Source organism: Aethalodelphis obliquidens, unplaced genomic scaffold (genome assembly GCF_003676395.1).
Source record: "Aethalodelphis obliquidens isolate GAN/ISIS:26980383/991018 unplaced genomic scaffold, ASM367639v1 scaffold20, whole genome shotgun sequence".
Lineage (NCBI taxonomy): Eukaryota > Metazoa > Chordata > Mammalia > Artiodactyla > Delphinidae > Aethalodelphis > Aethalodelphis obliquidens.
This window is the reverse complement of record NW_020837964.1, coordinates 4605353-4620276: the sequence shown is the minus strand read 5'-3', so window position 1 is coordinate 4620276 and position 14924 is coordinate 4605353. Positions and strand designations below refer to the sequence as shown.

Sequence of the window (14924 nt, the reverse complement as noted above, 5' to 3'; positions counted from 1 at the left end):
AAAAAAAAAAAAATCGGGGGGTGGATGGGTGGACAGGGTACCAGATGAGTAATTTTAGCTAGAGCACACATGGAGCATTTAAAGTTGGTTTCAGGAAGGCCTACGGTGAACAGTTTTTAAATGTAGGTCCTAAAGATTCTGTGGGGCTGCTGCAATTGAAAACACCTTCATTTATCAAAAGAGGCCTGACTTTCCACCTCCCCCAGCCCCTCCGCCCCCGCCAGGCTCAATTAAGCAGCCGGGGGCAGGCTGGCATGATACGGCGTGATTTGGGAGGCATCCTAGGATGGGAGCAGGGGTGAGGTGCTGGACTTGGGTCCCCAGACCCCTCCCCTGGTCTTTGCCTCCCCAATACCAGGCAAGGGCGGAGAAGAAGCTAATGGGAGTGCCCAGTGCCCCATCCCCACCTCACACCTGAAGCCCTGCCCCCCGGATGTAGGATGTTGGTCAGGTGGCCACTCAGTCCACATCCAACGGTTTGGGAGACTGGCCTTTCCACTGGCTGGGCACACTGTCGGCCACAGCTTTATGGGCTCTCATTGGCTAGGAGAGAGGTAGGAGGCGGAGCTCTCCATGCGCTGTCTGTCGTGTCACGTGCTCCCCACGCGCGAGCTCGCTTTTGCGTGTAAAAGGGCCCGGGTGGCGTGAGAACGTGCCCACTGTCCTCTCGGGTCCTCGCGTCCGGCCATGGCTTCACAGGCCAGCGCAGCCCTGGGCGCGAACGCCGGTGCCCGCAGGAAGACCCGCCTGGCGGCGTCATTGCAGATCAGCCCCGGGCCCAGCCCCAGGAGGCCTTCGGCCAGCCTGGGCCAAGACCCCTGGGAGATCGTGCCCGCTCCCAACTCAGACGACGCCGAGCAGGGCGGGCAGCTCCAGGCCTCGGCAACGGGGCATGGTGGGCCCGGGGTGGGGGCCCGTGTCTGGGAACTGGGGGCAGCCCGGGCACAGGAAGACTCGAGGGGAAGGATGCGGAGGTCCCACAGGGTCTCCTTTCCGTCCGCCGGGCCCGCCGGGGAATTCCCGACGGCGGCCAGACAGCTGGGCCTACAGATCAAAGACCCGCCACCGGGCCAGGCCGTGGCCTTGCTTACTCAGTGCGCGGCCACTCTGGGAGTCTCCCTGATCTTCCAAGAGAACCAAACAGCAGGTGAGGCCCAGGGGGCTGGGACGGCCGCGTGCCCTGGGCCGACCCCAGATGAAGGGAGGAGGACTGTGAGTTGGGCCTGAGCCTGGGGCCCGAGGGTAGGCCCTGCTGTGAGCAGCGTGGCGCCAGGAGCACCAGGTACATCAGATTTCTAACTGGCAGGTCATGGCCACATCTGAAGCTTGGGTTGCTTAAAGGACCTGCCTCAAGCTACCCCAGCCTTTCAGCAGGCTTTTCTGAGGGCCAGTTACATACAGTTAGAGTTGCCATGCCAGCACTGGAGAGGAGATACCTGAGCGAGGGCCAGCCCCAAAGTCAAAGACATTATCAAACACAGCGTGATGATGGCAACACCGCAAAGAGATGTAATCATTACAGTCCTCCCCTGCCCTCCCCAAGAGCAATACACCAGGTCCTAAATTCAGGTTCCCAACTTTAAGCCAGGACATTCCCTGCTTCTCATGAGGCAGCAAGAGAATCATCGCTTAAGCTTTTGGGAGCATTTGTAAAACATCCTAGGAGAACCCCAACGGAACAGCTCAAAAAGAGAGAATGTGTTAAAAATCTACCGGGGATTTGTTTTAATCAGGTATGGCAAGACAGCAGACGTGAGAATGATTGCCGCAAAGGAAAAAGGAAATACAGATCCCTAGAAACAGGAGACACAGCTTGCCATGCCGGACCATGTGGGAAAGGATGGGGGTGGTCCGGAGGTAGAGGAGAGGGGAGAGCCCAACCCACAGCCTTTATGGGGTTTTCTTGGGACAGAACGGTTGAGGCAGGGTAGGGACGCAGAGTAAGTTTAGGATTGAGGAAGGCAAGACAGTAAGTTTAGGGGTTAGGGGTTGGTTCCTAGTTGTCTAGTACCTGGCCTGGGGGGGGGTGTGATTTAGGGTGTGGGGAGCGTTGGCTTGTGTGAGAGTTTGATGGTTGGGGCGCGAGCTCTGGATTGGTTGGTTTCTATATGAAAGGGCGTGCTTGCAGGGGACTCGTCTGCTATGTCCAGGAATTAGCTAGCCCTGGGAGGGTCAGTCTCTCCAGGATCAAATCCCCAAATGCCAGAGCATCGGGAATACAGAAGTAAGGACATCGATTCAACAGCAGTGATGCTAGCTGACATTCACGAGTTCTGGAGATGGGCCAGGTGTTGTTTGAAGGCCTTCAGACAGTAACTCCTGGAGTCCTCACAAGTATTCCTCGAGGGAGCACAATACCGTTACCACCACTTTACACATGGGGTGACTGAGGCCAGAGGGGCTGTAGCCCAGAGGGGGCACTCTGCATTCAGAGCCTGTGCTGAACCACTGGGTAATATCGGCCCCTCCCTTCTGCCTAAGGTCCCCCTTTCCACTGTTCACATGCATGGGCATATTTTCAGTCATTTTTATTTTTTATTTTGGTAAAATTTCAAAGAATAGTATAAAAGAGCTCCCATAAACTCTTCATCCAGTTTCTGCAGTTCACATTTGCCACACTTACTTTGTGTATGTCTCTCTCTCTCCCTCCCTTCTATATATTTATATATGAATATCCACATTAATTTGTCCTGCTCAATCTGAACACTGATTTACTGCTCCTTAAACACTTCAGGATGTATTTCCTAAGAACAAGGATATCGTCTTATATAATGGCAGTACAGCGATCGAATTCTGGAAGTTGGACATTGATATGATCCTATTAGCTAATTACCATTCACATTCAATTTTTGCCACTGGTCACAATAAGGGCCATTTTTTCCCAACCCAGCAGGACCTATCACATTAGCTCTTACACCTCTTTAATCTCCTTTCATCTGAAACAATTCCTCTGAGTGTCTCTGGCTTCAGGACATTGATGTTTTTGCAAAGTAAGGGCCGGTTGTTCTGTAGAAATTCCGTTCACTTGGGTCTGTTTCCGCAGGATTGGGTTCAGGTGATGCATACCCGGCAGGAGCGCCTGTAGGAACCTCGTGGCCCTGGCTGTGCATCCCACCAGCAGACCTGAGACCTGTTTGTCCTATCCCTGGGATGTCAGCTGGGAGGGCCTCACTAGGGTGGCGTCTGCCAGGTGTCTTCACTTCCCCCGGGTGCGTCATCAGTCATCCGAGGGGGGCATCTCCAGATGGCGTGACTATCCTGTTCCCCAGAACACCATCACCTCGTGGCTCTAGCAGCCTTTGATAATTGTTGCCAGATTTAATTGTCACCCCGCTGGCTGCCGTGGATTCCTGATGCTAGCCTTCCTCCTGCATCTACTAGTTGGCATTTTTTTTTTTTTTTTTTTTTTTTTTGGGTTACGGGGCCCCCCCCCCTTTGTGGCCTCTCGAGTTGCGGAGCACAGGCTCCGGACGCGCAGGCTCAGCGGCCATGGCTCACGGGCCCAGCCGCTCCACGGCATGTGGGATCCTCCCGGACTGGGGCACAAACCCATGTCCTCCGCATCGGCAGGCGGACTCTCAACCGCTGCGCCACCAGGGAAGCCCCTAGCTGGCATTTTTGATGCCCTTTTAAAGTAGGTGAATCTCTGTGCTAGGGAGGGGCACTGAAATGTGGGTTCTCTTCTAAAAGGGAGACCTTTGGGCAACCAGTTTAGCAGCAGGTACCAGCAAGTACCACGAACGGAACTAAATTTATGCCCTTTGACCAAGTGATCCCAGTTCTAGGATTTTTCATCTGTCTCTGTTGTGTCATAAGTAACACCTGAAGTGGTAGGGTTTGGAAGATGACCCTTTCAAATGTAGAAAAGAAATAGAGCTGTGTGTTTGGGGGAAGACAGGGGACCTCCATCCTGGGAACAGTGCAGCCCTGGATGTGGGTCCTGGCACCACCTGGGCACGCTACCTGCCCCTTGTGTGCCCCCTCTGTAAAGTGGGGTCATAGGGCGCTGTTTCAGAGGGCCTCGTGAGGATTCTGAGTGGGTGTGGCCTGGGTGGAGGTCCGCAGGCCTGTCACCTTGTCATTCGTGTCCTCCTCACTGGCAGGTGTCATGGCCCCCCTAGAAGGGGCCCATGATGCGGATAAGGTACATGGTGCTACTTCTCAGCCCCTCCTTCCCCAGACCCCTGCTTGCCCTTCTCCATGTCCGTGGAGCTGGATGGGGTGGTCTGCCCTGCGGGCACCGCCTACAGTAGGGCAGAGGCCGAGCAGCAGGCAGCTCTGGCTGCCCTCCACTACATCCAGCATCAGCTGGAGAGCCCAGGTACTGGGGGAGGGGACCCAGGGCCCTGAGCCCCGGCGGGGGGCAGACGCACGTGTGTGGGGAGGGGGGAGTCGCTGCGGAGACCATCTGGGCATCAGGACCCGGCCCGCAGGGAGCTGACCTGGCCCTAACGTCCTTTGAAGGATGTTAGCAGTCCCTGAGGACAGGGACTGCTGGGGGCAGCCCAGGAACTTTGGGCTTCTGGAGGATGAGCCCCCCACACACACACACACACTGCTTGCCAGTGGGACTTCTGGGATTCCTGAAGGACACAGGACAGGAGGGCAGACCCCAGCACCTACGGCAGCCCGCCCCTTGTCTGTCTTCCAGAGACCCCAAAGACCCCCAGCTGGCCTCCACTCGCCCCCCTGAGCATTGGTAGGTGGGCCCCCATTGACCTGACCCCTGGCACGGGAGGGGCGTGGCCTGTGGGCCCCCCACCGCCGCCCTCTCCCTCACCCGCAGAGAACATCCTGACCCACGAGCAGCGCTGCGCGGCCGTGGTCAGCGCCGGCTTTGACCGCCTGGTGGACGCGAGCTCGCAGTACTGGGCCTGCAAGGGGACTGTGGCCGCAGTCATCCTGGAGAGAGGTAGGGCTGGCCCTGCCCCTCACCTCGGAAGGCCTCTGGGCCTCTCGCCTCAGTCTAGTCATCTCTGCCCCCTTCCCCGCAGAGGTCCCGGGCGCCCAGGGCCACGCCAAGGAGATCTACCAGCTGGTGGCGCTGGGCACCGGCAGTGGCAGCTGTGCCGGGTGGCTGGACTTCTCGGGCCGACAGCTCCACGACTGCCACGGGCTGGTGGTGGCCCGCCGGGCCCTGCTGAGGTGAGGGGTCGGGGGGACCCTCTGCGGCCACTCCGGGTGGGCCGGACCGCCCCAGCTGCTGCTCCCTCCGCCCCCAGGTTCCTGTTTCGGCAGCTCTTGCTGGCCACGCAGGGGGGCCCCAAGGGCAAGGAGCAGTCTGTGGTGGTCCCCCAGCCGGGGTCCGGGCCCCCCTTCGCCCTCAAGCCCCGGATCTTCCTGCACCTGTACGTCAGCAACACCCCCAAGGGAGCTGCCCACGACATCTAGTATGTGGCGCGCCCGGGGAGGGCCGTGTGGGCGGGGGTGGGGAGAGCGGCCCTGAGCCTCGCGTCCTCCTCCCGCACAGCTGCCACCTCCGCCTGCAGGCCCACATCCAGGGGCGGCTGATGCCCGTGTGCTACGTGGCCCCTGCGCTCCGTGACACCCACGTGGGCTGCCTCTCAGCCAGCGACAAGTTGGCACGCTGGGCCGTGCTGGGGCTGGGCGGTGCACTGCTGGCCCACTTCCTGCCCCCCGTCTATGCCAGCAGCCTGGTCCTGGGTGAGGCCCGAGGGCGGGAGGGCTGAGGCGGGCTGGGGCGGGCTGGGGGGTGGGGTGGGGGGGTGCGGGTGCGGGGGAGCGTGGCGGAGACTCAGGTCTTGTCCTGGGCCTTCTGTCCCCCCAGCCGACCCCTGCCAGAACACCCCGGCCCTGGGCAGGGCCATCCACGCCCGGCCTGACCTCGACGGTGCCTTGGGGCCATGCCTGCCGCCCCCCTACACCCGGACCATGCTGCACCTGTTTGCGGGGCCCTCGGTGGCCCCCTCCGACCTCCCCTCCAACACCTGCCAGGGCCTGAGCCTCAACTGGAGCCTGGGGGACCCTGACGTCGAGGTGGTGGATGTGGCCACCGGGCGTGTGAAGGCCGAGTGAGCGGGGCCCGGGCGGGGGGGCAGCGGGACGGGCGCCTGGTGGTGGGGGTCCCCGGCCCCCTGCCCGTGGGGAAAGAGATCGCATCTAGCTGCCAGCCTCTTACCGGTAATGTGACCCACCCCCCGGATTCTCACGGCGTGGCTGGTGTGCGGGGCATGGAGTGGGCCTCTTAGTTTTGTCCTCCCTTGCCCTCCCCCGACGTTTGGTCCCTTTCTCTCCATCCCCAGCGCTGCCCTGGGGCCTCCATCCCGCCTCTGCAAGGCTGCCTTTCTCTGGGCCTTCCGCCAGGCTGCCCGTGCTCTCGGGAAGTCCCACCTCCTGGCCTTGAAGACCTACGAGGCAGCCAAGGTCAGCTGCTTCCCTGCCCGCAGCCCCCTTTCTCCTGCACCCCCAGCAGGCACCCTCTCTCCACCGTCTCATCTCCTGCCCTAGGCTGGGCCCTACCAGGAGGCTCGCCAGCAGCTGTCTCTCCTCCTGGACCAGCAGGGCCTGGGGGCCTGGCCCTCGAAACCACTGGTGGGCAAGTTCAGAAACTGAAACAGACGTCCGGGCCGAGGTCCCTGAGCCCAGGCGGAGCTTGCTGGAGGAGGGCCGTTTCTGGGCGGGGGCACGGGGCGGGGGAGGGTGGCGCACGGGGACACAGGGTGAAGCTGGGGGTGGAGGGAGGGTCTGGCGTGCTGGAGAGGTGGGGCGGCTGCATATTCGGGGCTTGCATAAAGAAGCTGTTTCTGGTGGTTCTGTGTGTTGTTGGCTTTCTGGCGGGGAAGAGGGGAGTCGTAGCCCCTCGGTTTGTGAAGGGAGAAGCCCCCGTGGTGGCTGGGGCTCGGCTGGAGCCTCCTCACAGAATCACTGCGTCGTCGCCCAGCCTTCGCGCCTGGGGGCGGCAGTGTGGTGTCTCGGGCGGCGGGTGTGGGAGCCTGTCCTCCCTGGTCTCCTTCCTTTCCCAGGACTCGCCCGGCAGGGTGGGGGGAGAAGGGTGGCACCTGGCCAGAGGAGGCAGCCACGAGGCCCGTAGAGCCAGCTGGGTCCGGCCAGCCGCTGCCGGGAAGGGTGGCTTTGGGAGAAGAGGCGGCCCCGGGCGGGCGGCAGCCCCAGTTCCTGCCCTCTGCGTCCTCTGGGTTCCCGCGAGTGGGTGGGGCAGCGCTGGGCGCCAGCAGGAGGCTCACGCAGAGCTGAGCCCAGGCTCTCTCCGGCCGCCCCAGCTGTCACAGCGGCTGAGGCTGTGACCGGCCCGAGCCCCTGTGCCCGCTGGATGGGGGCTGCCTAGCCTGCCTCTCAGGCCAGGTGGGCGGGTCTTCTTCCTTCTCCTCGGGGGGCTGCAGTGAGTCTGTGGGGACTACCGGGCTCTCCAAGGACTTTGGGTGTGGAGGGAAATGCTGTACACTTCACATGTGCACACACGCACACGTGCACACACACCCACGCACAGGTCTGCAGGCCTGGGCGCCACCCCAGCCTGGGCAGGGCCTGTTGAGCGGGAGTACAGGCAGCTTTGAGGTCTGGGGACCTGGGGCCAGGGAGGCTTGAGGACCACACCAGCCCGCAGCTCCACACCCTGTGGCTGGACGCTCCCTGCTCCCTCAGCAGTTCCAGGGTTTAGAACTACAGACTGCTCTCCCTGGTGGGCTGGGAAGCTGGGCCAGGCCGGAGCAGACGATGGAGCCCTGGAATCGCATCCCCTCCCTCCAAGCCACCTCCCGGCCCCGGGTGTGTGTGGCCTCAGCTGCCGCTTAACCTCGGTGCACTTGGGTCGACTCATCTGGAGAAATAACTGGAAGGCCAGCCCAGGTGGCCTGTTCTCCTCCAGCCCATCCGGCCTCAGGCTGGGCTTTCCCTCTGCCTGTCCGCTGGGCCCGTGCTCCCTCCCTTTCAACCAGTGCCGCTGTCAACAAGGGGACCTGGGAGGGAAGTGGGGGCAGAGGAAATAGCTGAGAGGCTAGAGGCTCTGGAGGCCCTGCACCGGAGGCTTTACAGATGCTGTCATATGGAAGAGGTAGATGCTATCACTGCGCCATTTACTGGTGAGAAAACTCCCAAGGTGAAGTTGGGTAACCTCCACAAGAGCACGCGGGGTCAGGATGGAGCTGCGGTTCCCGTCCAGGTACCTGACTTCCAAGCCCCTCAATCCCACTCACTGCCTGGGCTGCCACTGGAGTTGCTTCTGTGACCTTGGACAGAACCCCCGACCTCTTTTATAACGTGACTGGACCGTATGGCTCCAGGAGCTTCCTCCTGGCTCCGACCTGGCTCTGCTCCTCGGCTCTCCTAACGGCCACGAGGGTGGGAGACGCAGCCTTTGCCATTGAGAGAAAGAGCTGTGGGCTGTCGGGCTTGGGAGAGGGCGGGAAAGGGGCTGGGGGAGGTGGGAGTAGCCGCCAAAGGCAGGACAGGTGTCCAGGAACGCGCATGTGCAAAAGAAGGGCGGAGGGAAGTTTGGACCCGGTTGGAGGGTCTCCAAAGCCAGGTAAGTGCTGATTTTTTTTTCTTCTTCTTCTTTAACTGAGAAAACAGCGAGGTTATTTACCCGTGTTGTTATTTAAAAGAAAGCAAACTTAGGCCAGCTTTGAAATAATGATCTCTCATGGTTATTTTTTTCAGGGATGGAGAAGCTTTTTAAAACAGCCAAGCCTATTAATTAGCACATTTACTACACATGTTTTTCCCCCGGAGAGCATTTAAATTGATTTCCTTTTTGTCCTGCGATGGTGACTACAACCAGATCCAGAAATATACCAGCCATTCCAAATGGCAGTTCTATGCAACGAGCCTTTTGATATTCATTAATCACATAATCAGTGGGTAAACAAGTTGTTCAGAATGACATTAACTCTGCAGCGTTCTGCCCAGTTAGTAATATTTGTCCGCATGTTGCATAAACCTGCCTGGCCAATCCTCCCCTCCCAAGACAGTCCTCATTACACAATATTCGCTCAGTTCCTTTGACTCAGCTTATGATTGCAGGGTGACGATGAAGGCTGCTTCTGAAACGGAGAGCCTGTTAATGTCTTCTTGGCCCGATCCCCTCTGAGTGAGGTTTTGCCAACAACAGCATATTTGAGCAGGGAGGTGACGTAACCCAGCCGGGCACAGCTCAAACGCCGCTTCCTCCACGACGCCTTTGCCATCATGCCCACCTTCCCTTCCCTGCAGCTCCAAGCTCCGGGGGTCTGCCCTGGACCCCAGCACTGCGCTGCCCCTCCCCGTGTGTGGTCTTCACCGCTGAGCACAGGTGTGGACCCAGCGGCTGAGGGGCTGCTCCACCTTTCCAAGCCTCAGTTTCCCCACCTGGGAAATCGGTCACAAACGCGTGGCCTGCAGGGTCATGGTGGGATGAACTGAGAAGTGTGCCGAGCACTGTTCCCGATGTTAGCAGTCATCGTTGGTGGCTGTCATAGGGCCTGGCTGCTCCCAGCTCCCGGAGGTCAGCCTGTTGTCTGTTTCTCTCCATCCCTTCCTTGAGGTCTCCCACAAAGAACATGCCCAGCAAACAAGCGTTGAATGTAAAATGAATGAATGATAGTATCTTCTCTTTACAGGAGTGGGTTAGAGGGAAGGAACAAAATCCCTGTTCTAAAATACGGCTCTAGAAGACATTTTGAAAATTTCCATTTTATTGTGAGCTCTTTTTTGCTGAGCTGTAGAAGCATTCAGAAAGACCTAAAGAATGTGATTACACCACACCTGAACTCCTTGTGTCTTGTCAGTTATAAGAACCAATAAGTCTCCTTTAGTTTGTCTGCTTGTTAAATGAAGTCTGATTAGAGTTTCCTGTCCTTGGAAACAAAATATTTCTCACTGATATTTGTGGGTGTGTCCTAAAGATGTAAAGTGTTGGTTCAGTTCATCTCCCAAACTGCCTGCATGTAAATCCTGGCCGCGGGGTCGGCTTCCGGGGGGACCCAAACATCTGGGAGAACCAGGGCAGACCTCCTCAGGGCCCGTGCCACGTATGTAACGTTAGTCCCGTCACCACTCTGCCCTCTTCCCTTCTAGGGCTTATCACAGGCTCTGCTTGTCCTGTTTATTTCCTTCTTGACTTATCCTGGGTCTCCCTCTCTACCCCACTCTTCCCCTCTACCCAGGTCTACAGGAGCATCTGTCTTGCTGACAGAACAACGCCTGGCACGTGGCAGGCATTTAAGAAACACTGCCCCAGAAACTAACCATTGCCCTTCCAACTTCTGACTTGGCCACAGCCCAGGGGTTGGTGAGCCCTGACCCCTGCCACCCATCACCTGGGGGACCCTCCCACCTCCTCCGACATCCTTAGGTCAGCCCCAGCAGTCCCCGAGGCTAGACCTGCCCCAATACACCAGAGCAGCCACTTATCGCTTCTTAGTACAGTTTAATGTTTCTCTAGGAGTTGCAAGCAGGGGTGGGGTGGGGCGAGCCCCGGAAAGCTTAGTTAGGAAGGCGCCAGGTGAAATTGCTGAGTTTCCCAGGGGATCATATTTCCAGCCAGTCATTGACTGAGTACAATGGAAGCCTTTGGAACAGCAAGATTGGCTCATTTTAGCTCAGGGCGCCCAATTTCATGCTTTTTTCCCTTTGTTCCTCTCGCAGGAAAGGTGATTTATGAAAGTCATGTGCCTTCTCTGCGCGTCACCTGGAGCTGGCGGCCAGGGAGGCTGGGCTCGTGCGGCCTCAGCCGGGCTGCTCTGGACAGCCCCAGAGCCACAGGACTGGTGGGGACAGCAGCGTCCCTTTGTTTTAACTGACATTGTGTTCCCGGAGGTGCCCCTTGGTTAGATGTCAAATGGTGGATGAGCCCAGCGCTGGGCGAGGGTCCGGAGGCTCAGAGCTGCGGGCGCTGCCTGCTAGTCCTGGCTTTGCCGCCTCTGACCGTGTGACCTGCCCCATCACGTCCCCTTCCTGGGCCTCCGGGTCCACACCCATAAAAGGGCCGGGTTGGGCCCAGTGACCGTAAGGGACCGTTTAGCTCTGAGAATCTGTGAGGCAGGCCGTTGGTTCCCGGGCTGGCGGGGTCAGGAGGGCAAGGGACAGTCCCCTTCTCGTGGCAGCTGGAGAGTGAGGACCTGCTCTGAGCCTCGGGGATGGGGTCACCTGCCAGGCGGACCCTCTCTCCTCCTCACCGAGGCGCCAATGGTCCGTGCACTGCCGGCCATCTGGCATGTTCTATCCGGCCTGCATGGGAGCAGGGGTTAATTTTGTTTCTTATTTGAATGCCTCGGGCCCGGCCACCACTCCCCTGCTCTCTTCCTCTTTCTCACTCTCCACTCCTTTGCCAGCATTTCCTGGGGTCACCTCGCAAATAAAGGGCTTTTATGTCACCGGTGATGGCGCCCCCAGATGTGATACCCTGAGAGGGACACAACCTCACGGATATAGTGTGTGGCCAGGAAGGCACAGCCTCAATCTCAGCACAAGGAGGGGGGATGGGCACAAAATGAGGCGTGTTTTACTGAATAAGGAGAGGTCCATACTCACCCCAAATTTCCATGTCATCTATGTCGAAGAAAGGCTGTGGAAAGATCACAGGAGGCTAAAGAGATAGGACAAGGAAACGCAACACCCAAGCCCGTGCTGGACCCTGTCCCAGACGGAAAAGCCTATAAAGGATATTATTAGGGCAGCTGACAGAAGTGGACCAGGCAGTAGATTAGATTAAAATAGTGCATCCAAGTTACATGTGCTGACGTCGGTAACTGCATTATGGCTTTGTACGAGAATATCCTTATCCTTAGGATCTACGTACCAAAGCGTTTCGGGTCTCCTTGGGCTCTCCACCTTAAAATGAAGGAGTTGGTTTACCTTAGAGCTTCTATCCTTTCACTTGGGGGAGGAGTCATAGGTTCCTTTGAGAACCTGATGAAATCATCGAACACTGCACTCTGAAATGCACATAACGTACACGTGCTTTGTTTCACGTCATCTCCAGAGATTCCCAAAGCCCTTGTGGAAGCTCTTGGCTGGGAATCCTTGGACCCGTGGTCTTCTGATACGCTTGCCAGTTACTACCTTCTAAAGTTCTGAAAGCAGAGTGCCGTGATATAGTCATCTATTCTCAAATGGTCCAGAAAAGCATACTATATAGGGAATAAAAAATAGAGCAAACGATAAAACAAATGGGGCCAAGTGTTTCTTAAAAGGTGTATTGGAGTTGTCTATGTACTGTTTTTGCTCTTTGCAACTTTTGGTCAGTTTGACGTGTTTCCCAAATAAAATGTTAGAAAATCAATTGCAGGACGCCTAGTAATCATTCAACAAGTGATGCCCGTTATGAGCATTTCGACAAGAACGAGAGGAGGGAGGGAGTTTAACGCCGCTGGAGGGAGGTGGGCAGGGGGCGTGTAGAGCCGTGCAGCCAGGCACCGGGGCGAGGCACCCAGGTGGGTGGGTAGGTGTGTGGCGGGCAGCTGGTGGACAGAGATCTTCATGAACTCCTATTCAAACTTGAACTACTTGCTGATTGTTGCTATGGGAGCAATTCTGCGGATAGTCAGGGACTGTGGTCAGCTTTTCTTTCTCACCTCTCTCCCTGTTTCTTACCTGCCCCTCTCTCTCCATCGTATAAGTTGTAGCAGTGAACTTCTAGAATCCCAGACTGTCCATGCTGGGAGGGAATTTAACAACTACCTCATCCACCTTCTCCACGGGATCAATGAGAAAAGGAAGGCCCAGTGAAATCAATTTCCATGCCCATGTTATACAAAGGGTTAAGTGTTGGTACCCAGGGACCCCAAGACCACCCTCCTTACTCTGTTCAGGGTGGCATGGCAAAGTGTTAGAATCTTGTCTTGAATATTTTCTTTGAGGTCTTGGGCAGTGTTTCAGATGAACCTAAGAGCTGATATACTAGAAAGAGTGTCCTGCTGGGAATCAGGCTGCTCGGATCTAACTAAACGAACATGCTGTGTGGCCTTGGGTAGGTGGCTTTCCCTCTCTGAGCCTTGGTCTCTCCATCTTAAAATGCAGAAGTTGATTTACTTAACTTCTTGTCCTTTTTCAGGGATCATGGATTCCCTGAGGGTGGATAAAATCATTGAACCCTTTCTCAAAGCTGTGCATTTTGAGACACACTTAATCACCAGACGTTCAGGGACACCTCATGGAAACCACCTGCTTAGGTTGTCTTCTGATGGACCTTCCAGGTGTCAATTTCTCCAGTCCTAAAAGCTATGAAAATAGAGTCAGTGGGTCGAGCCCCACTTGCATTGCGTTGAAGAATTAACCCATCCATCCTCAATTCACTTGGGCTCAACTCTGGCTAGAGAGGTGTTGAACCAACACTTTAAAGTTGCCTCTGGGAGCCGCGTGAAAATAAGCTTGAAGTAAAGGGGCCTTTGCTCTTTTGCCTTCAGCTGGAAAATTTTGACTTTTGGCTGCAGTCATGCCCATTGGCCTCCGAGAAAAACAAGCCCTTCTGGGAATCGCAAGACTCCTTTCAGCCAATGGGGATGAAGAGACCGCCTAGCAACTCGCTGGTCATCCCCATCCCACCCAATCAGCATGAAGGAAAGGCTGCTCTGCCAGGCTAGACTAAACACAAGGAGACCAATCCCCCGGGACATTGCAGGGAAGGGAAAAAAAATAGAGCCTTTAATTAAGCCCCACATGTAAGCGATCAATTCCAATTTTCCACTTCTAATTTGGTAAAGAATTTCCACCGGGCGTGTAATGAGACGTTATAGAGCCTTATAATGTTGGGGATGGGCTCACCTATTTTTCTTTTAGTCCTGGCACATTTTGTTCGGATGACTGGCATGGGAAACAGAGGAAAACGGAGAGGCCTGGGTGGGAGCCAGTCACAGGATGGGCTGAGCCAGAGTGGGGAGTTATTGCCTCAGGCACGCAGCACAGAAAAGTCTCCAATGAGAAGAAGGACCGATATGGGGCCTGATGTGGGTCCCAGGCCTTCCCTGATCTGGGGTGAGCTCACCCCCAGTGGGGGCCATGACTGGGGGAGGGTATCTAGAAATGTGCACATTCTTTTAAAAATCATTATTTGCAAGTGCTGCACCTTGGGATTCAGAGCTCTCCACCCACACAGCAGCCCTGAGGGTCTTCGTGAGACCCCAGCTGGAAAACCACAGACCTAGCCCAATGCGTGAAACTGACAGAAAGGGGCTAAAGTCACAGGAGGCTTTTCCAGGGGGTAGGGCTTTTCCTTGTGAGACTGGCCACCTCGCCACTATGCAAAGCGCCTATTTGGTGGAATAGCATGGGAAGGACTGGGGGGTGCCCCGCTGACTTTGGGGGAGTTAGAGGGACGGGGACATGTGTGTCTGTCAGCTGGGAGTGCACCCGGAGAAGTCAAAGGGAACAAGGGCTCCCCGCGAGATCAAGGCCAGCTTGAAGCTAGATGCCGATGTGGGTGCCCCCTGTGCCAGAGGCCGAGGCCACACTGAGCCTGGCGTTGAGGTCAGGGGAAGGCGTGTGCCCAGCACATAGTAGGCCTGCACTAAATACTAGTGGAATGAATAAACAGCACGTTAAGTTGTCCCCACTGATGAAATGCTAACACGCCTACACATGAACTACATCAGATCCACAGGTCCACGACCTTCTCTCCATCATCCATTTGCAACCCCGTGCTCTTAGCGGATTTACAGCCGACAGTGCGCAGCTGTGCACGGCCGAATCACTGGTGGGAGGTGCTATCGAGGCCCCTCCCAGGTGTGCTCAGCTGGGGAACAAAAGATGAGACTCCAGGGGTGCCACCACCTTGTACGATTAATGACGTGGAGGAGGCAGGCCCTCATAGCTTGCCTGACCTGCTCGACTGTTCCCTGTTCCCAGCTGGTCCTCCTGCAACCCATCCCATCATCATCATCATTCGCACCTGCAGTCCGTTCACATCACCCCTTTCTCCAGCATCTGCAATATCTCCTCTCCATCTACCGAAATGTCCAAGTCCGCTACACAGC

At 56.9% G+C, this 14924-nt stretch overlaps 1 protein-coding gene across 1 annotated transcript; it reads left to right on the top strand.

Annotated features, from left to right (window-relative positions):
- Positions 1-687: 687 nt before the first annotated feature.
- ADAD2 (adenosine deaminase domain containing 2) lies at positions 688-6658 on the top strand. The gene is made up of 10 exons (XM_027119908.1): positions 688-1147; positions 4181-4321; positions 4652-4699; positions 4787-4912; positions 4944-5145; positions 5223-5390; positions 5438-5664; positions 5789-6032; positions 6264-6384; positions 6469-6658. The coding sequence occupies exons 1-10, from the start codon at positions 688-690 to the stop codon at positions 6571-6573; spliced, it is 1842 nt and encodes a 613-aa protein (XP_026975709.1). The 3' UTR covers positions 6574-6658.
- The last annotated feature ends 8266 nt before the right edge of the window (positions 6659-14924 follow it).

Bases quoted from the DNA above. Each gene is read 5' to 3' on its own strand.
- ADAD2 (XM_027119908.1), top strand. From the start codon at position 688: ATGGCTTCACAGGCCAGCGCAGCCCTGGGCGCGAACGCCGGTGCCCGC. The intron at 1,148-4,180 runs GTGAGGCCCAGG...CTCCTTCCCCAG, and splicing joins CCAAGAGAACCAAACAGCAG to ACCCCTGCTTGCCCTTCTCC. The intron at 5,665-5,788 runs GTGAGGCCCGAG...CTGTCCCCCCAG, and splicing joins TGCCAGCAGCCTGGTCCTGG to CCGACCCCTGCCAGAACACC.